At 42.3% G+C, this 17481-nt stretch overlaps 1 protein-coding gene across 3 annotated transcripts in view; it reads left to right on the forward strand.

The window, feature by feature from the left end:
- The first annotated feature begins 655 nt into the window (after positions 1-655).
- MICU3 (mitochondrial calcium uptake family member 3) overlaps positions 656-17481 on the forward strand; it is a 128711-nt gene continuing 111885 nt past the window's right edge. For 2 of the 3 annotated variants that reach the window (XM_075258721.1, XM_075258730.1), the window contains exon 1: positions 661-991. In XM_075258721.1, coding sequence (XP_075114822.1) covers positions 683-991 — 309 coding nt within the window. In that variant the 5' untranslated portion in view covers positions 661-682. Of the gene's footprint in view, positions 992-17481 lie in introns of all 3 variants that reach the window. The other variant, XM_075258738.1, reaches the window with a different exon arrangement.

The raw sequence follows: 17481 nt of genomic DNA on the forward strand, positions 1-17481 counted from the left end.
ACTGTACATAGAACACTTGTGCGGTTTATACGGTGCATATAATGTATATGTATGTGTGTGTGTGTGTATATATATATATATATATATATATATATATATAACTCTTAGATTGTATTTGGAGATGTGAACAATAATATATAGACATTGCGGAATATATACTGCATTTGTGGGATGTGAATGTAGAGTGAATGGGTATATACTGTAATTAGAACATGTGTGCAGATATATATATATATATATATATATATATATATATATATATATATATAAATATATATTATATATATACATATATATATATTATACATATGTATTCTGCAATGTCTATATGACGCTTCAAATCCCTCCAAATACAGTATATAACTTTCCACATGTACGGTTATATACTGTATTTGGAGGGATTTGAAGTGCTATATAGACATTGCAGAATATATACTTTATTTGGGGGATGAGAGCAGTTATATGCACAGTGCAGGGTATATACTGTAGTTAGGGGTTGTGGACACTTGTATATAGACCGGGCAGGGTATACATATATACATAGATGTGTGTGTATATATACATAGTACAGTGGTGCTGTGCACAGCATCCCATCCGCAGAGTTCTCGCACGTGGTGACAGCTCCCTCCTCTCGCGATGTTTGCAGCTCCTCTCGCCCCCTCCCCCGCTGTCACTCCCGCAGATGGCTGCTCTTCGCAGGCTCCTCCGTGCCCTCCGTGCCCAGCAGCAGCTATGCCCACCAGCACACACAAGGCTTTTCTCCGTGCACAGCCCGGGCTCTTCCTCCTCCTCCAGGTCCTCACTGCTGTTACTGGTGTCCGGGGCAGCTGGGGCAGGACTGGCATTGGCTTGCTATGCCATCTATCGTGACGGCCGCGTTCAGAACTGGGGAGAGCGACTCTATCGCGACAAGGGCCTGAAGTCGGGCGAGATAATGCCAGGTCTGAGAGGAGCTGGCATCCTGGTGCCTGTCAGTGCTGCCAAGGAGACGGTAAGAGGAGTGTACATGTATATGGCGGAGGAGGTGCCAGCTGCTATATACCCTGCCTCCTGGCACTGCCACCTTCCTGCAGGTCATGCCAAGCCCTGCCAGGACAAGGACATCTATACTACTGTATACAGCACATCAATACCTTGATATATGGGCACTGCTAATACTATGCCCTGGAGGCTGCCCATTATATACTGCCACCTGCTGCACCTGTCACCTGTGAGGCGGATCATGGCTGCTCACATTCAGTCTATTCCCCTGTATACCAAGCTGTGCCATACTATGTAACTGCTGTATATACCTGTCATGTATGTGTATGCCACACACAGCTGTGGACTGTCCTCTAAGGTTACATTCACACAGGGCAAATTTGTTGCAGAAATGTTTGCAATTGTCCCATTCATGGGGATTTCAGTTCTGTTGGAACAATCTCATTATAATGAATAGATTTGCAGTTGCAATAATTTTCTGCAACAAATCTGCTGAGTTTGAAAATCTCCTAGGTGGTATTTGACTCATAGGAAAGCTGGGTGATATCCAATATGGCTACCATAATAATATGTTGCCTATAGAAGTCTGTGGGGTCTTGCTGTACCTCTGTATAACTCTGATTTCATACAGACACTTATCAGACACTACAGTTTGCGCACTTGGCTTGGCTGGTGTGTCATGTGATATACAGTCTATGGTCATGTGATGTACAGTCCCTGGTCATGTGATATACAGTCCATAGTCACGTGATGTACAGTCCATGGTCATGTGATATACAGTCTATGGTCATGTGATATACCAGTCCATAGTCACGTGATGTACAGTCCATGGTCATGTGATATACAGTCTATGGTCATGTGATATACCAGTCCATGGTCATGTGATGTTCAGTCCATGGCTGTACATCACATGACCATAGACTGTACATTACGTAACTATGGACTATATATCACATGACCATGAACTGTATATCACATGACTATAGACTATATATCACATGACCATGGGCCGTATATCACATGACTATGGACTGATTTATATCCACTGGGAGTAAGCAGAAAGAATGACAGTAAGCAGAGATCTGGTGAGGAAATTATACAAAAAGTACACTGGAAAATTTTTGAAGTTTTCATTATACAAACAGTAACATCTATCGCTCTATATTCTTCTGAACCTGGACACACACATCTGATGGCAACTTATGTTCCCTGAGAGTAAAAGGGTGAGATGTTGAAATTTAGTATACCAGATCCATCTTACTGGGAGTCACCTGTACCCAGAAGGTAGTCACCTGGTCCTGCTAAATTCCACAGGATTGGCGGCTTTGCTGTAATGTGTTCACATAAGATCACAATTGCTAGCATAATAAACAATATTATAATAAACAATATTTATTATTAGTTCAATGAATAAACAATGAATATATACAGAATATCCTAATAATAAATAACGACACCAGATAAACTGGATAAAATCAGGCTGTGGTATTTATTATAGGCTCAGATAGAAAAAAACTTTAGTAAGATCAGTATTCCTATTATAACCCCACTAACTAGTGTGGCTGTTGTAAAGTTTCATCTCTACAACAGCGGCAGCGATGTACCCACCAACAGCCTTTGTATGAGCAGGGATACCCAGCTATTCATAACCACCAAATCACACCATCAAGGACCTTGGTTGTGTGAGACCTTGTGCCTGACACAGTATTAGGGGTATTTCAATAATTTCAAGTTATGCCTTATCCATAGGATAGACGATAACATGTTGATCAGTGGGGGTCCCATTTGTTACTCCCAATAATCAGAAAGTTATTCTCGATCCTGCGTATAAAGCAGTTCCATTCATTTCTATGGGAGCCGGCATACGAGCGCTCCCCATAGAAATGAATGGGCTGCTTCTTTCACTACGAGCACTCCCATTGAAGTGAATGGGAAGCGCTGTGTGTACGGTTTGGCATGAGCAGAGCTAGCCATACACGCGAGCACATCCCATTCACTTCAATGGGACTGCTCGTAGTGAAAAAAGCAGCCCATTAATTTCTATGGGGAGCGCTCGTATCCCCGCTCCCATAGAAATGAATGGAACTGCTTTATACGCCGCTGATTCTGAATGTGTTTTACGTTCAGAATAAGCTGGCGTTTACTCTGTGTGAATGAGCCCTAATTGTAGAATCCCTTTAAGGCTCCTGGTACCTTGGTGATAGCCAACCGTGGCACCATTTTTGGTAGGATCATCAGCACCTGGAACAACTTCTGTTGCTGCTTGTCCTGGGAACCAAATGAAGGCTCTCAGTCTTTCCTGGCATTCACTTATATGACAGGTTACTTTATGCAGCCTGTCATACAAATTACAGTATTTTTTCATGTATTAGCTTTGTAATGCATTGCATTATTGATCAGACCCCCTGGGGTTCAAGACCCTTAAGGGGTCTAATAAATAAAGTATAAAAAAATATATGTATAAAAATTTAAAAAACGTTAAAAGTTTAGCTCACCCCCTTTTCCCTAAAGTACATAAAAAAGTAAGAAATTACTGTGAAACACACATATTTGGTATCCCTGTGTCTGAAAATACCTGATCTACAAATTTATAAAACGGTGAACACTAGCGATAAAAAGATTAGAAGTGCTGAATCACCATTTTTTCGCATTTTCGCCTCTGATAAATATATGAATAAAATATGATGAACGCAATAGACATTCCCCAAAGTGGTATACAGTTCTATGAAAAAGTTTGGGCACCCCTATTAATCTTAATCATTTTTAGTTCTAAATATTTTGGTGTTTGCAACAGCCATTTCAGTTTGATATATCTAATAACTGATGGACACAGTAATATTTCAGGATTGAAATGAGGTTTATTGTAGCCCATGATGCCACTCTTCAGAGGAGATTCAAATAGTAGAACAACTTACAATTGGCCACCTTAAATACCTTTTCTCATGATTACACCTGGCTATGAAGTTCAAAGCTCAGTGAGGTTACAAAACCAATTTTGTGCTTCAGTAAGTCAGTAAAAAGTAGTTAGGAGTATTCAAATCAATAAAATGATAAGGGTGCCCATACTTTTGCACCGGTCAAATTTTGGTTTAATGCATATTGCACATTTTCTGTTAGTACAATAAACCTCATTTCAATCCTGAAATATTACTGTGTCCATCAGTTATTAGATATATCAAACTGAAATGACTGTTGCAAATACCAAAATATTTAGAACTAAAAATGATTAAGATTAATAGGGGTGCCCAAACTTTTTCATAGGACTGTAACTAAAAAGTACACCTGGCCCCGCAAAAAGACATCCTATGCATCTCCGTACATGGAAATATAAAAAAGTTACGAGTGTCTGAATATGGTGATTTTAAGAGAAAATCGTTTTTTGCAAACTTTTAGATTTTTGTTCCGAAACATAGAATACAGGTAAGGGGACGTTCACACTTGCGCCCGTGTCCACCTGCTGGGTCTCCCTTCTATTCCCCAGATAAACTGCATAGGGGACGGCTTCCCGGCAGACCATTTGAATGGGTTTTAAAAGCAAACCGCCGATGTCCGCCTGCAGGCTTTCTGCAGTCAAACCGTTTTATTGCACGGGCACAAAGTCGGATATGCAGGATTTTGTGTCCAGCCAAAAAAAAAAAAACAGTTTCCCTGTGGAGAGACTGCATATGGACCCTGGCGGTTTGCATTAAAAATCCATTCAAATGAATACTTACACTCAATGGGTACGGGGGATACTGTATGTAGTAAAACTGGTGTAAAAAGTGAAGACGTTGCCCATAGCAACCAATCAGAATTAACCTTTTATTTTTAGAGGCACTTTGGAAAATGTATCAAATTACCTGAGGTAAGAAGTGACCCCGCTGCCAACAGCAGCCAATCACAGTCTAGCTTTCATTTTACAGACAAAATGGAGTATGGCCTGTGGTTGCTATTGGTAGCCTGAAACTCTTTCTCTGAGGTAGTTTTGATAAATGAGGTGCCATTAGAGAATGTCCATATAACCCCTACACATTGCTCATTTCCTCTGTAGTAATTCAGCGGCGTAAATTGTACAGTGGGCTTTGTAGGGGCCCTTCACTGGGACAGTATGGGGTCTCAGCTGGGAGAAGCCATGTATAGCCTAATAATACATATCTAATGCGGCGACACAATGTGGCTGGGACATACAGTGCTCAGCGCTGCCACAACTTCCTGATACTTTTGGAGCAGGCACTGAACAGTAGGACATTGTGTAATGTGACCTCAAAATGTGACAATGTATATACCCTGTATTGTCTTATTAAAGAGCAATTTCTATGTAATAGATGAGCATTCAACAGGAACACACCGGATTGTGTAATACCTAAACTATAATAGTTATATATAATAATTTACAGAAATAGTCCCCATCAGTGAGTTAGGGCCACGTGTGGCCCCTGACATGTGTGCAGCAGGTACTAAACATGTCAGGAATGTCATATAGACACGACACCAATCCCGGGTTTTATGACGGGTCCAGATTCTGACATGATAAGACCAATGACCATACGCTGCCTGCTGGGGAAAGGGACTAGAGCCAAATGATATAGTGAACCTAGGAAAGCATTTGTCCCTTTATTCTAGGAATTAGAGGGGATCTCAGGAACCTCCACTATACATGTTTCCGTTATATGTTACACTTTAGTTACAGTATCATGAAACAGTTATGCAACTTGCTAACTTTGTATTGCAATATAGTACACTGACAGCAAGTAGAGATCTTGGAAATGATGACATGATGGCATTTATTTATCATACAAGGCATGACATAGTTGCAATTTTTAGTGCAGTTTTTTTGCACAAAAAAATTGTACGTTTTTGGCATTTTTTGCTATACTCACCACTTTTGTCAAAGTTCTGAAGAATGGGACAGGTATAATGGCAGATCAAGATTTACTAGAACTTGCTGCCATAAAACACACATCATAAGCAAAATCTACAGCAGTCACTGGTGCATGGTACCTTCTTAAATGCACCAGAATTAATAGGAAGCTGAAACTACTTAATAATTCTAGCACATCTGACAGTGCTGCAAGGTATTAAATGGTTATCCAGTTTTCATTATTGATGGCCATCTGTAGAATAGATCATCAATATCAGATTTGAAAGGGTAACATTCAAGACCCCCCGCAGGTCTGCTGTTCAAGGACAGACTTGCTCCCGCATGATTTACAGCAGTGGGTTTTGAATACTGCCCCCATACACTAAGGCCTGGTTCACATCTGCGTTCGGTATTCCATTCGGGGAGTCCACTTGGGGACCCCTTGAATGGAATTCTGAACACATTGACAAGCAGTGAGCAATGAAAGCACACGGACCCCCATAGGCTATAATGGGTCCATGTGTTTTCCGCCCGGTGTCCATACGAGTCATGCGGAGAGGAAAGTAGTTCATGAAGTACTTTTCTCTCTGCATGTTCTATGTGGACACCGTGCATAAAACAAACTGCTCTCCGCTTGTCAATGTGTTCGGTATTCTGTTCGGGGTATCTCCAAGGGGACTTCCCGAACGGAATACCGAACGCAGATGTGAAGGCTTCAAATGTAAAATTTTAACCATTACTGGGATCCGGACAGCGAATCTCTGCCCAGGGTTCACGGTCCCATAACTTAGGCCCATGATAATACATGGGCATGTGTATGGCACCATAGAGAATAATGGGTCAGTGTGCTAGCTGTGAAAAAATATGCACACTGTGCACCATAATTATCGAAATATGCTAGCATGGGGATGGTGCAGATTTCAGGTATAACTCATGTCCGTTTTATGGCATGAATTATAGCCAGGTGATCAGTGAGGAGGGTATTACCAAGGGATTAGTGAGGTGAGTATTACCAGGGGATCAGTGAGGTGAGTATTGCCAGGGGATCAGTGAGGTGAGTATTTCAGTATTACCAGGGAATTAGTTAGGTGAGTAGTACACACAGTTATCCTGAGATTGTATTGAGAGTAATATTTTATACACTGATGAAGGATCTGTCTGTGACAGCGTTCATTTCATCATTATCATCATCAATAAGCTGGGGTCACAATTTAGGTCTTTGCAGCATATCAGCATATGCTGTAAACCCCGCGGTCACACAGGATTTATTGCTGTGGTCTATGTCTGCTGCTGACACTGTGATATGTGACACAGCTGTACTCCTGTTTACAGCGGCAGCCCTTACTAGTGTCAGTAATAAAGTGGTAGCTTATGTGAGTGTAACTGCAGAAGAATTATGTGTCAGGTCCGGCAGGGTCATCTGTAATGTACAGGATGTATTTGTTATAGCAGCCAAGTCCATGATAATCCTGGGGGTAGTCCTTGTGCTTTACAAACAACACAGATTATATATTAATTCACATTGAGATTTACCGGGCTCCGAGGTCATGGGTCTGTATTACACAGGTCTTTGTAATAAGATAGTTGGTATGAAATTTTGCACCTGAAAGGAAGCCCAAAGTAGAATCCCCGGTAAGATCATGTGGCACACTATAAATAATTCTTATATTTCTAAGATGGACAGCTGAAGTTTACAGCTCTGCCAAGTGAGTTATTAGTAACATACTGAAAATTATTAACATAGTGAATGATTGCATGAGTATAAGGGCTCATGCACACTGCTGGCTTGTACAGTGCTGTAATAGGGCTGCTATAGAGGTCTGTAAGTCCTTTACTGTACTTCCCTGTGCCTGCCACTTCATATGGATTTTTGCTGTCGGATTTCATGTGAATCTGATAGATAAAATGTTGTGGTATGCTTCATCAGACTTCTGTAGAGATTTAGTCTGACCTAGAGGCATTGGTTTTAGTGGAGACTATCTCTACATATGCAGACTCCATATGCTACTGTACAGGCTGTGTGCTAATGTGCACAATCCCTTACGCTGGGTATACAGAGGTATTACTCACTGTGGGTTAGAGACTGGGAAAGGTGAAACAGCATGTCAGAGTCAGTTAGGCAATGAGTTAGTGTCAGGGCAAAACTTTGAATGAAGTACAAAAACATGTCCGTTCTATGTGGCTCAAACTTTATTAATAAAACTTGGAGGGACAAACCAGACTCAGACACAAGGCCACACTCACACCACTTGCTAGTCAGTTGTAATTCCACAAAACAATACTCCTCCCAGAGCCACAAATTCCAGTTGGTAACAACAAAAAACGGCAACTAGTGAAGCCAGCCCTCCTCCTAATAAAGGCCCCAGAATCGTCTCATAGGATAATGGTAACAACCAATACCTGAGGTTCGATCCAAAAAAACTCAAGTAAATTTTGAAGGCTAAAACTCAATGCCCAAACAGATGGCCCAGTGGCAAGGAAGACCCCAGACCACTGGATCAAAACCCCACCAGAAAAACACACAATTTTTATACAAGTCTTCAGGTCGTGACAACTACCTTCAGATCAGACCAGATCGCTTCACGCATTAACAGCTTTGTGTCTCCCTTGGATAAATATGTCGGTTTAGTGTTATCATTTACTGATAATGCTCTCCCAAAACTTAGCACCTTACATTTGTAAGCCCAGCATGTACTAAATGTCACCAAACTGTGCTTGGTAGTCAAGGCCCCAAAGTCTTGGTCATTAAGGGATTAGGAACACCTAAAACAGCAAGTAAACAAACATGTAGCCCCTTGGACTTACTACATACTGGATAGACTATTTGGGACATACTATGAGAAGATCTGGCCATTACAAAAGAAAATTATGCTTGAACAACCTGAAGGAAAATAAGACACAGGACAGCCAGAACCTTTGCTGTTGACATATAAACCATGAATGTTACTAATCCTGAACACCATAAACAGTGGATGGTTACTGAGCCTATTGAAGGCCCCCAGGCTTGTCATTGCCATAGTTCTATAATATAGTGTAATGGAAGTGAATGGATTTTACTATTCACTGCAATACCTGGTTCGGGGTTCACCTCGGGACGTTGTCAATCTCTGTATGTACCGGTATACTCATGCTGGTGCCAATAATATAGAAATTAAGAACATATTTATGAGCAGCTGTTTCATGAGTGATTCTATATCTTGTATTTATAGGCTTCTATTTATTGCCATCTTTTATGTATCTCGGCCATCTTCTTTGAGAAGACCACTCCCCTGGAAGACAAAAAAAACACCTAATCTCTGTGTCCTAACTCTTATATTCTTGCCTGCAGACTGGAATGACCAAGCAGATGCTGGTGCCCACTTTATAGGAAAGCCTGAACTGATATTTGTAATTAGGTTCCCCACATCGCCCATGCAGGGCATAGTAGTCTTCATCAAGGGGACATCTATCTGTGTCACTACTGCTAGGATCACACTGACAACTTTTTTCAGGCTTGACTTATATGTAAAATCAGTTCACAACCAGTTGCTTTAGATGACAGTAGTAGCGGTGTACTACAAAGTACCCGCCATATCTCTCACAGTACTACACAGTTGATTTTTATGTCACAAAAGAATGAAGACATTGGGATTATATATCATCTGTACCTTTTTCATATATTTTTCCAAAGTGAGCCTTTTTTTCGCTAGGTTCACACTAGCATTGGAGTTTCTATACGAGACTCCGTCCCCCATTTCGCGTAAAATTGACGGAGAGAAAAGTCCTGCAAGGAGGACTTTTCTCTCCACCATTTTCCCCATGTGAACTAGAAAGATGGAAACCCAAACGCTAGTGTGAACCTAGCATTAGACTAAATTTAATATGTTGTCTATTTATGATGTAGGCACGCATAAAGAAGGAGAAGAAAAAAACAACAGATATATATATAAAAAAAAACACACAAATGGACCAGTTTTTTTTTAGTTATACCAGGTGCAAGTGTGACTCTAGCATTACTGATGTTAATGTGTCTGGGTTTTTTTAACTGATCCAAAGTGAATGAGATTTTATGTTATCTCATACCCATGTTGTGGAATTAAAAACATTTCCACATGAAATGTGTTGCCTTTGAGGGTGTTGTGCAATTGCGCACCATTCACTTCAGTGAGGATGACAGAGATAATGTAGACAGGTATGGTCAGTCTGCTAAAAGTGATTTGGGTGGTGGTCATAAATGAGCAGTACTTGGTCATGTGCAAAGTGGACTCTTGGACTCCTGTTCCCAGAAGTTTGTCCCCTGGCGATCATACATTTGTTACCTATCCAGCAATCAATTGGACCAGGGAGCTACATTAATGTCTATGGTTACTAGAAAATACTAGAAAAGTATAACAAAGTAAAAAAAAAAAAAAAAAAAAAAATGGATTCAATCAACCATAAACTGTACAGTGCCTGAAATTGAGCAGGATTGTTTGCTGTCCACAAGTAACAGGGACCTCATACCTCGTACAATAGACGTGTGAATGAGGCCACCATCCACCTGCAGTACCATACATGTGTAAATCAAGTACTTGTTTTCTGAAGTTTCACAAGGAATCCTACTGTACAGCAAATATCAGATTTGCCTTAAACTGAGAAGTTTTATTTGCAGAACAGCAGTGTTGGCAGCCATAGGTGTTTTACACTATTCAATGGAAAACTGTGCAGGTCAGTAGCTATTGGCAATAGAGACCTCATTACAGATGGAAATTTAATCAACAGCTCCTGTACCCATTTGTCAAATACTGGCCGTATATGCGTAGTCTGGCCCTGTCTCCATGAGTCGATACCTGAGATTGGATTGATATGTTTGTCATGGAACTTCTGGTCCGTATTATGACACCTATTCTATCTACTTTGTATACTTAGGCTCCGTTCTCATTTAGACACTTAAACACATGTCAGAGCGCGGCGCTTCAAAACAGATCCCATTGATTTCAATGGGTGCCCACTTATGTGCGCTACACATTGAAATCAATGGGTTACAAAGCCTCCCTTTGATTTCAATGTGTAGTGCGCGTAAGTCGGCTCCCATTGAACTCAATGGGATCTGTTTTGAAGCGCCGCGCTCTGACATGTGTATACGTGTCTAAATGAGCAGCGCGTTACTCCTTGAGAACGGAGCCTTATAGTAATACCAACCTTCTGCATGCATTGTTTCTCAGCTCCATCCCTGTTGACCACCTATGCGGTTGTTCTCCAAATCCCAGCTAGGTTAATCTGTTAATCAGAATAATGTCACATTAACTGCAAATGTGCTATGACGTGGAGATAAAGTAAAATAAATATATAGACTGTATTGGTTTAGCTACTTCTAGCTTTACAGTCGGGGAAAAAAAAGTATTTAGTCAGCCTCCAATTGTGCAAGTTCTCCCACTTAAAAAGATGAGGTCGCACTGTAATTGACATCATAGGTAGACCTCAACTATGAGAGACAAAATGAGAAACAAATCCAGAAAATCACTTTGTCTGATTTGGAAAGAATTTATTTGCAAATTATGGTGGAAACTAAGTATTTGGTCAGTAACAAAAGTTCATCTCAATACTTTGTTATATATCCTTTGTTGGCAATGATAGAAGTCAAACGTTTTCTGTAAGTCTTCAGAAGGTTGGCACACACTGTTAGGGAGCGTTCACACTACCGTCAGTGTCCGACAGGTAGTGTCCGCTGGGAATATCCGTTCAAAATCTTGCACGGACATTAGCAGCGGACACTAGCTGTGTCCGTGACATTTTTCATTCATTTAAATGGTGATTGGGTGCGTTGTTTTGCAGTCCGTGCCTGTCCTTAAAGGGATATTCCCACGTCGCATACTCACCAGTCTTCACTCCTGTAAAATCTTCTTTCTTCCTGGTTTCTTGCATCATTTGGTGGGCGGGGTTTCACGTGCAACTTGCGGTTTAGCTCCACCTCCAAATTATCATGTAGCTCCGCCCACCCATATTGGACTATGAAGTACAGGCAGCAGCAACTCCATTCTGTGTTACATACAGAGACTGCCTGTCTCTGCCATAATGAACGCAACTGAGTTAGCTAACCTGATAACTGGGAGAACAGAAGAAATGAAAGCAGCTCCTCTCCACTATCTGAGAGCAGGGACCTAGGTCACATGGTGTAGACACAGGAATAGCTAGATACACAGGCTCGCTCCCCTGCACTTAGCCCCTCCTCCCTCCCCCCTCAGAGCAGCAGATACATCACTTGACTCATGAGCAGCTAAGTCAGGGCTGTGGCCACAAAGAATTGAATAAAGTAAGATGGTGGACAAACAAAGCTGTTTTGCTGAAGCAGTGTATTTAGGAAAAGTCTTACATTCACATTAACAAGCAGTATAGATAGGATCCTTGTGATAGGACAACCCCTTTAAGTGTTCGTTCCTAAAGATGTCCGACTTTTCAAAAGGACAGCAAAACCCGACATGTAGGTTTTTTCTGGCCGCTTGAAAAGTCGGACATCTGTAGGAACGGATACTTAAGGACAGGCATGGAGTGTAAAACAACGCACCCAATGTCCATTTAAATGAATAAAAAATGTCACGGACACAGCTAGTGTCCGCTGCTAATGTCCATGCAAGATTTTGAAGGGACATTCGCAACGGACACTACCTGTCGGACAATGACGGTAGTGTGAACACCCCCTAACTGGTATGTTGGCCCTTTCCTCCATACAGATCTCCTCTAGAGCAGTGATGTTTCGGGGCTGTCGCTTGGCAGCACAGACTTTCAACTCCCTCCAAAGGTTTTCTATAGGGTTGAGATCTGGAGACTGGCCAGGCCACTCCAGGACCTTGAAATGCTTCTTACAAAGCCACTCCTTCGTTACCCTGGCGGTGTGCTTGGGATCACTGTCATGCTGAAAGACCCAGCCACGTTTCATCTTCATTGCTCTTGCTGATGGAAGGAGGTTTGCACTCAAAATCTACATGATACTGGGCCCCATTCATTCTTTCATGTACCCGGATCAGTCGTCCTGGTCCCTTTGCAGAGAAACAGCCCCAAAGCATGATGTTGCCACCCCCATGCTTTACAGTAGGTATGGTGTTCTTTGGATGCAACTCAGCCTTCTTTTTCTCCTCCAAACACGACGAGTTGTTTTTCTACCAAACAGTTCTGCTTTGGTTTCATCTGACCATATGAGATTTTCCCAATACTCTTGTGGATCATCCAAAATGCTCTCTAGCAAACTTCAGACGGGCTCGGACACGTACTAACTATAGCAGGGGGACATGTCTGGCACTGCAGGATCTGAGTCCCTGGCGGTGTAGTGTGTTACTGATGGTAGGCTTTGTTACATTGGTCCCAGCTCTCTGCAGTTCATTCACTAGGTCCCCTGTGTGGTTCTGGGATTTTTGCTCACCGTTCTTGTGATCATTTTGACCCCATGGGGTGAGATTTTGCGTGGAGCCCCAGATCGAGGGAGATTATCAGTAGTCTTGTATGTCTTCCATTTTCTAATTATTGCTCCCACAGTTGATTTCTTCAATCCAAGCTGGTTGCCTATTGCAGATTCAGTCTTCCCAGCCTGGTGCAGGGCTACAATTTTGTTTCTGGTGTCCTTTGACAGCTCTTTGGTCTTCACCATAGTGGAGTTTGGAGTCTGACTGTTTGAGGGTGTGCACAGGTGTCTCTTATACTGATAACAAGTTCACACAGGTGCCATTACTACAGGTAATGAGTGGAGGAAAGAGGAGACTCTTAAAGAAGAAGTTACAGGTCTGGGAGAGCCATAAATCTTGCTTGTTTGTAGGTGAACAAATACTTATTTTCCACCATAATTTGCAAATAAATTCTTTCCAAATCAGATGTGATTTTCTGGATTTGTGTTCTCATTTTGTTCCTCATAGTTGAGGTCTACCTATGATGTAAATTACAGTGTGACCTCGTCTTTTTAAGTGGGAGAACTTGCACAATTGGTGGCTGACTAAATACTTTTTTCCCCACTGTATATACTGTAGTTTGTACTTTACATAGTAAGGACTCATACACTCGTATTTTCTCCATACATTAGCAGAATCATTGTATTTATTCTCTTAAAGGGGTTGTCGACTTTCAGGCCAATATTGAGAGACAAATGTTAATGTTTGTATAATAAAAAGTTGTACAATTTTCCAATATACTTTCTGTATCAATTCCTCACGGTTTTCTAGTTACCGTATTTTTCGGACTATAAGACGCACCGGACCATAAGACGCACTAAGGTTTTAGAGGAGGAAAATAGGGAAAAAAAAATTTTAAGGAAAAAAAAATTGGTGAAATATTTAATAACCTAATAATATAATATTTCACCAATGTAAATAGAACCGGGGGCTTTCGGACACAGGGATACCAAATGTGTATGTGTTTCACAGTAATGTTTTTGTTTTATATGTATTCTAGGGATATGGGGGTGATTTGAACATATCTATCTAATCTATCTATCTGTCTATCTGTCTGTCTGTCTGTCTATCTATCTATCTATCTAATCTCATCCATGGATGGAAAGAGACACCCTGCAGTGAAGCTATGCAAGAAGAGAAAAAGGGGCGGGCCAGACGGGTGAAGGAGGTGTGGTTTTCTAAGCAAACTTGAAACCACGCCCCTTTCACCCGTCTGGCTCGTCCCTCCTTCACTGCCTCTCAGATCTTGCTCCTGCAATGATGCCACACAGGCAGGGAAGTAGGGGCGGGCCAGACGGGTGAAGGAGGCGTGGTTTCAAGCTTGCCGAGAAAACCACGCCTCCTCCCGTTTGGCCCGCCCCTCCTTCCCTGTCTGTGTGGCTTCATTGCAAGAGCCAGATCTGAGAGGCAGTGAAGGAGGGGCGGGCCAGACGGGAGAAGGAGGCGTGGTTTTCTCGGCAAGCTTGAAACCACGCTTCCTTCACCTGTCTGGCCCGCCCCTACTTCCCTGCCTCTCATATCTCACTCCTGCAAACATGCGACACAGACAGGGAAGGAGGGGCAGAGCAGGCAGGCACCGTGCTGCTCTCCTTTTGATTCTCACAGACGGGACACAGACGCTGCACACGCTGCATTCGGACTATAAGACGCACACACATTTTCCTCCCGTATTGGGAGGAAAAAAAGTGCGTCTTATAGTCCGAAAAATACGGTATATGTTTGCTGTCATTGATTCTGTTTACTCCCAATGGATAAAAATCAGTCCATGGTCATGTGATACAGTCCATGGTCATGTGATGTACACACAGGTGCACAGCTCATTATAGTCACAGCACAGTAATCAGACATCTGCCTGGTAACAAGCCATTCACCTGTGTGTTCATCACATGACCATGGGCTGTATGTCACAGGGGTAGGTAACCTTTTTTGTTCGACGTGCCGATTTAAATTAAAAAATCAAAAATGAGGTCTTCGGAGTGCTGGTCAATATTTGTATGGCATATACCACAAACCATAACACAGAAGTGCTGCCACCAGATGCTTTAGGACGCATGCGTTTACTGCTATTTCCTGGAACTGGAAAGCTGGAACTTTTACTTTGATGTAAAATTGCGTTCACGTAGTGTGTTTTTGTAGGGTTATGGGGATATCGTCACTCCTTGGGGAGAGACCACCATATTGGTGTGTGGAGACTTATTAAGCCTTTAGCACTCCACTTTGCAAGGGACCATGGGAAGAATATGAAAATCTGTCTTCCATCATGTAATTAGGAAGTCAGGTGCCTCAGTGTTTCAAACCAATAGAGGGCGCTCACTGGAATGTGCAATCAGGGAAGACAGGCTTGCACATTCCAGTGAGCGCCCTCTATTGGTTTGCAACACTGAGGCACCTGACTTCCTAATTACATCATGGAAGACAGATTTGCATACTCTTCCCATGTTTTTTTGCATACGTAAAAAAAAAATGCCTGTGTTTTTTTGTGCAAAATCAGAATAATAGCGACCCCTGCACATGGTATTACGTCCCATTGTGGCCCCTACATGCAGTATTATGTTCCATATCAGCCCCTGCACTCTGTATTATATCCCATAGCGACCCCTGCATACAGCATTATGTTTCATAGCGGTCTCTGCACACGGTATTATATCCTATAGAAGCCCCTGCACACGGTATTATTTTCCTATATCAATAACAGTTCCTGTACACAGTATTATTTCTCATAGCAACCCCTGCACACGGTATTAAGTCTCATAAGAGCCCCTTCAAATGGTATTATGTCTCATAGAGGCCCCTGCACATGGTATTATGTCTCATAGAGGCCCTTCACACGGTATTTTGTCCATTATCAGCCCCTGCACACGATATTATGTCCTATATCAGCCTCTTCACACAGTATTATGTCCCATAGCGGCCCCTGCAGATTGTATTATTTCTCATAGCAGCCACTGCACACGGTATTATGTCCCATAGCAACCCCTGCACATGGTATTCTTTTTCATAGTGGCTATTATACACAGTATTATGTCCCATAGCAGCCCCTGAACATGGTGTTATGTCCCATAGCGGCCTTTGCATACGGTATTATGTCTCATAGAGGCCCCTGCACATGGTATAATGTCCCATAGTCTAATGTCCCATAGTGACCCCTGCACGCAGTATAATATTCCAACTTTTATAATATCCCAGTTTTTGCCACTTGCTAGCTATTATTATACTGTGGGGTCTCTTCAGACTGGGCTAAGAGAGGTGACAAACTTAAAAAACAATGTTACTCACCTTCTCTGCACTCCATGGCAGCTCTGTTCTCTTCAACGCTTTTGCCTGAAGTCAGTAACCCCTGAGGCACTCTCAGTGATCTTTTACTTCAAGCAGAAGCACCAAAGAGAACAGAGCTGCCATGGAGCGCAGGGAAGGTGAGTAACATTGTTTTTTTTTAAAGGGGCTCTATCAGCAAAATCATGCTGCTAGAGCCCCACATATGCGTGAATAGCCTTTAAAAAGGCTATTCAGGCACCGTAAAAGCTATATTAAACTACCCCCCAGTTTTAAAATAATAACCTAAAAAAGAATGTGCTCTACTTACCGAACGTGCACGCTGGGCGGGCATTCAGGGTGTGTCTTCATCTTCATCCCCGCCTCTTCTTCCTCCGATGTCCTCCGGTCCCGTCTTCCTCCAGCGCTCACGAACGGATAGCCTGGGCGCATGCGCAGTAGCCATAGTAGAAGCCGCATGCTACTGCGCATGCGCCCAGGCCATTTTTTAATATCAGTGTCCATGAGCGAGCGCCGGAAGAAGACGGGACCGGAGGACGTCGGAGGAAGAAGAGGCGGGGATGAAGATGAAGACACACCCTGAATGCCCGTCCAGCGTCCACGATCCGTAAGCAGAGCACATTCTTTTTTAGGTTATTTTTTTTAAACGGGGGAGGGGGGGGGGGGGTAGTTTAATATAACATTTACAGGGCCTGAATAGCCTTTTTAAAGACTATGCACACATATGTGGGGCTCTATCAGCATGATTTTGCTGATAGAGCCCCTTTAATTTTTGATCACTTCTCCTTTGGCTCCACTTACTATACTCTAGGATCTGAAGAGACCCCACAGTATAATAATAGCAGTTTTGTTTTGAGCGTGTTTGGTGTGACTGAAACGTGGATCCCTGGCTCTTAATGGTTCCACTATCCATACTTTATACATGAAGCTTTAGGGTAATAACTTTCTCGAATGCCCAACTGCAAGGCATGGTAAAGGCAAAATCAATACAAG

This window comes from Leptodactylus fuscus, chromosome 1, assembly GCF_031893055.1.
Source record: "Leptodactylus fuscus isolate aLepFus1 chromosome 1, aLepFus1.hap2, whole genome shotgun sequence".
NCBI classification, from domain to species: domain Eukaryota; kingdom Metazoa; phylum Chordata; class Amphibia; order Anura; family Leptodactylidae; genus Leptodactylus; species Leptodactylus fuscus.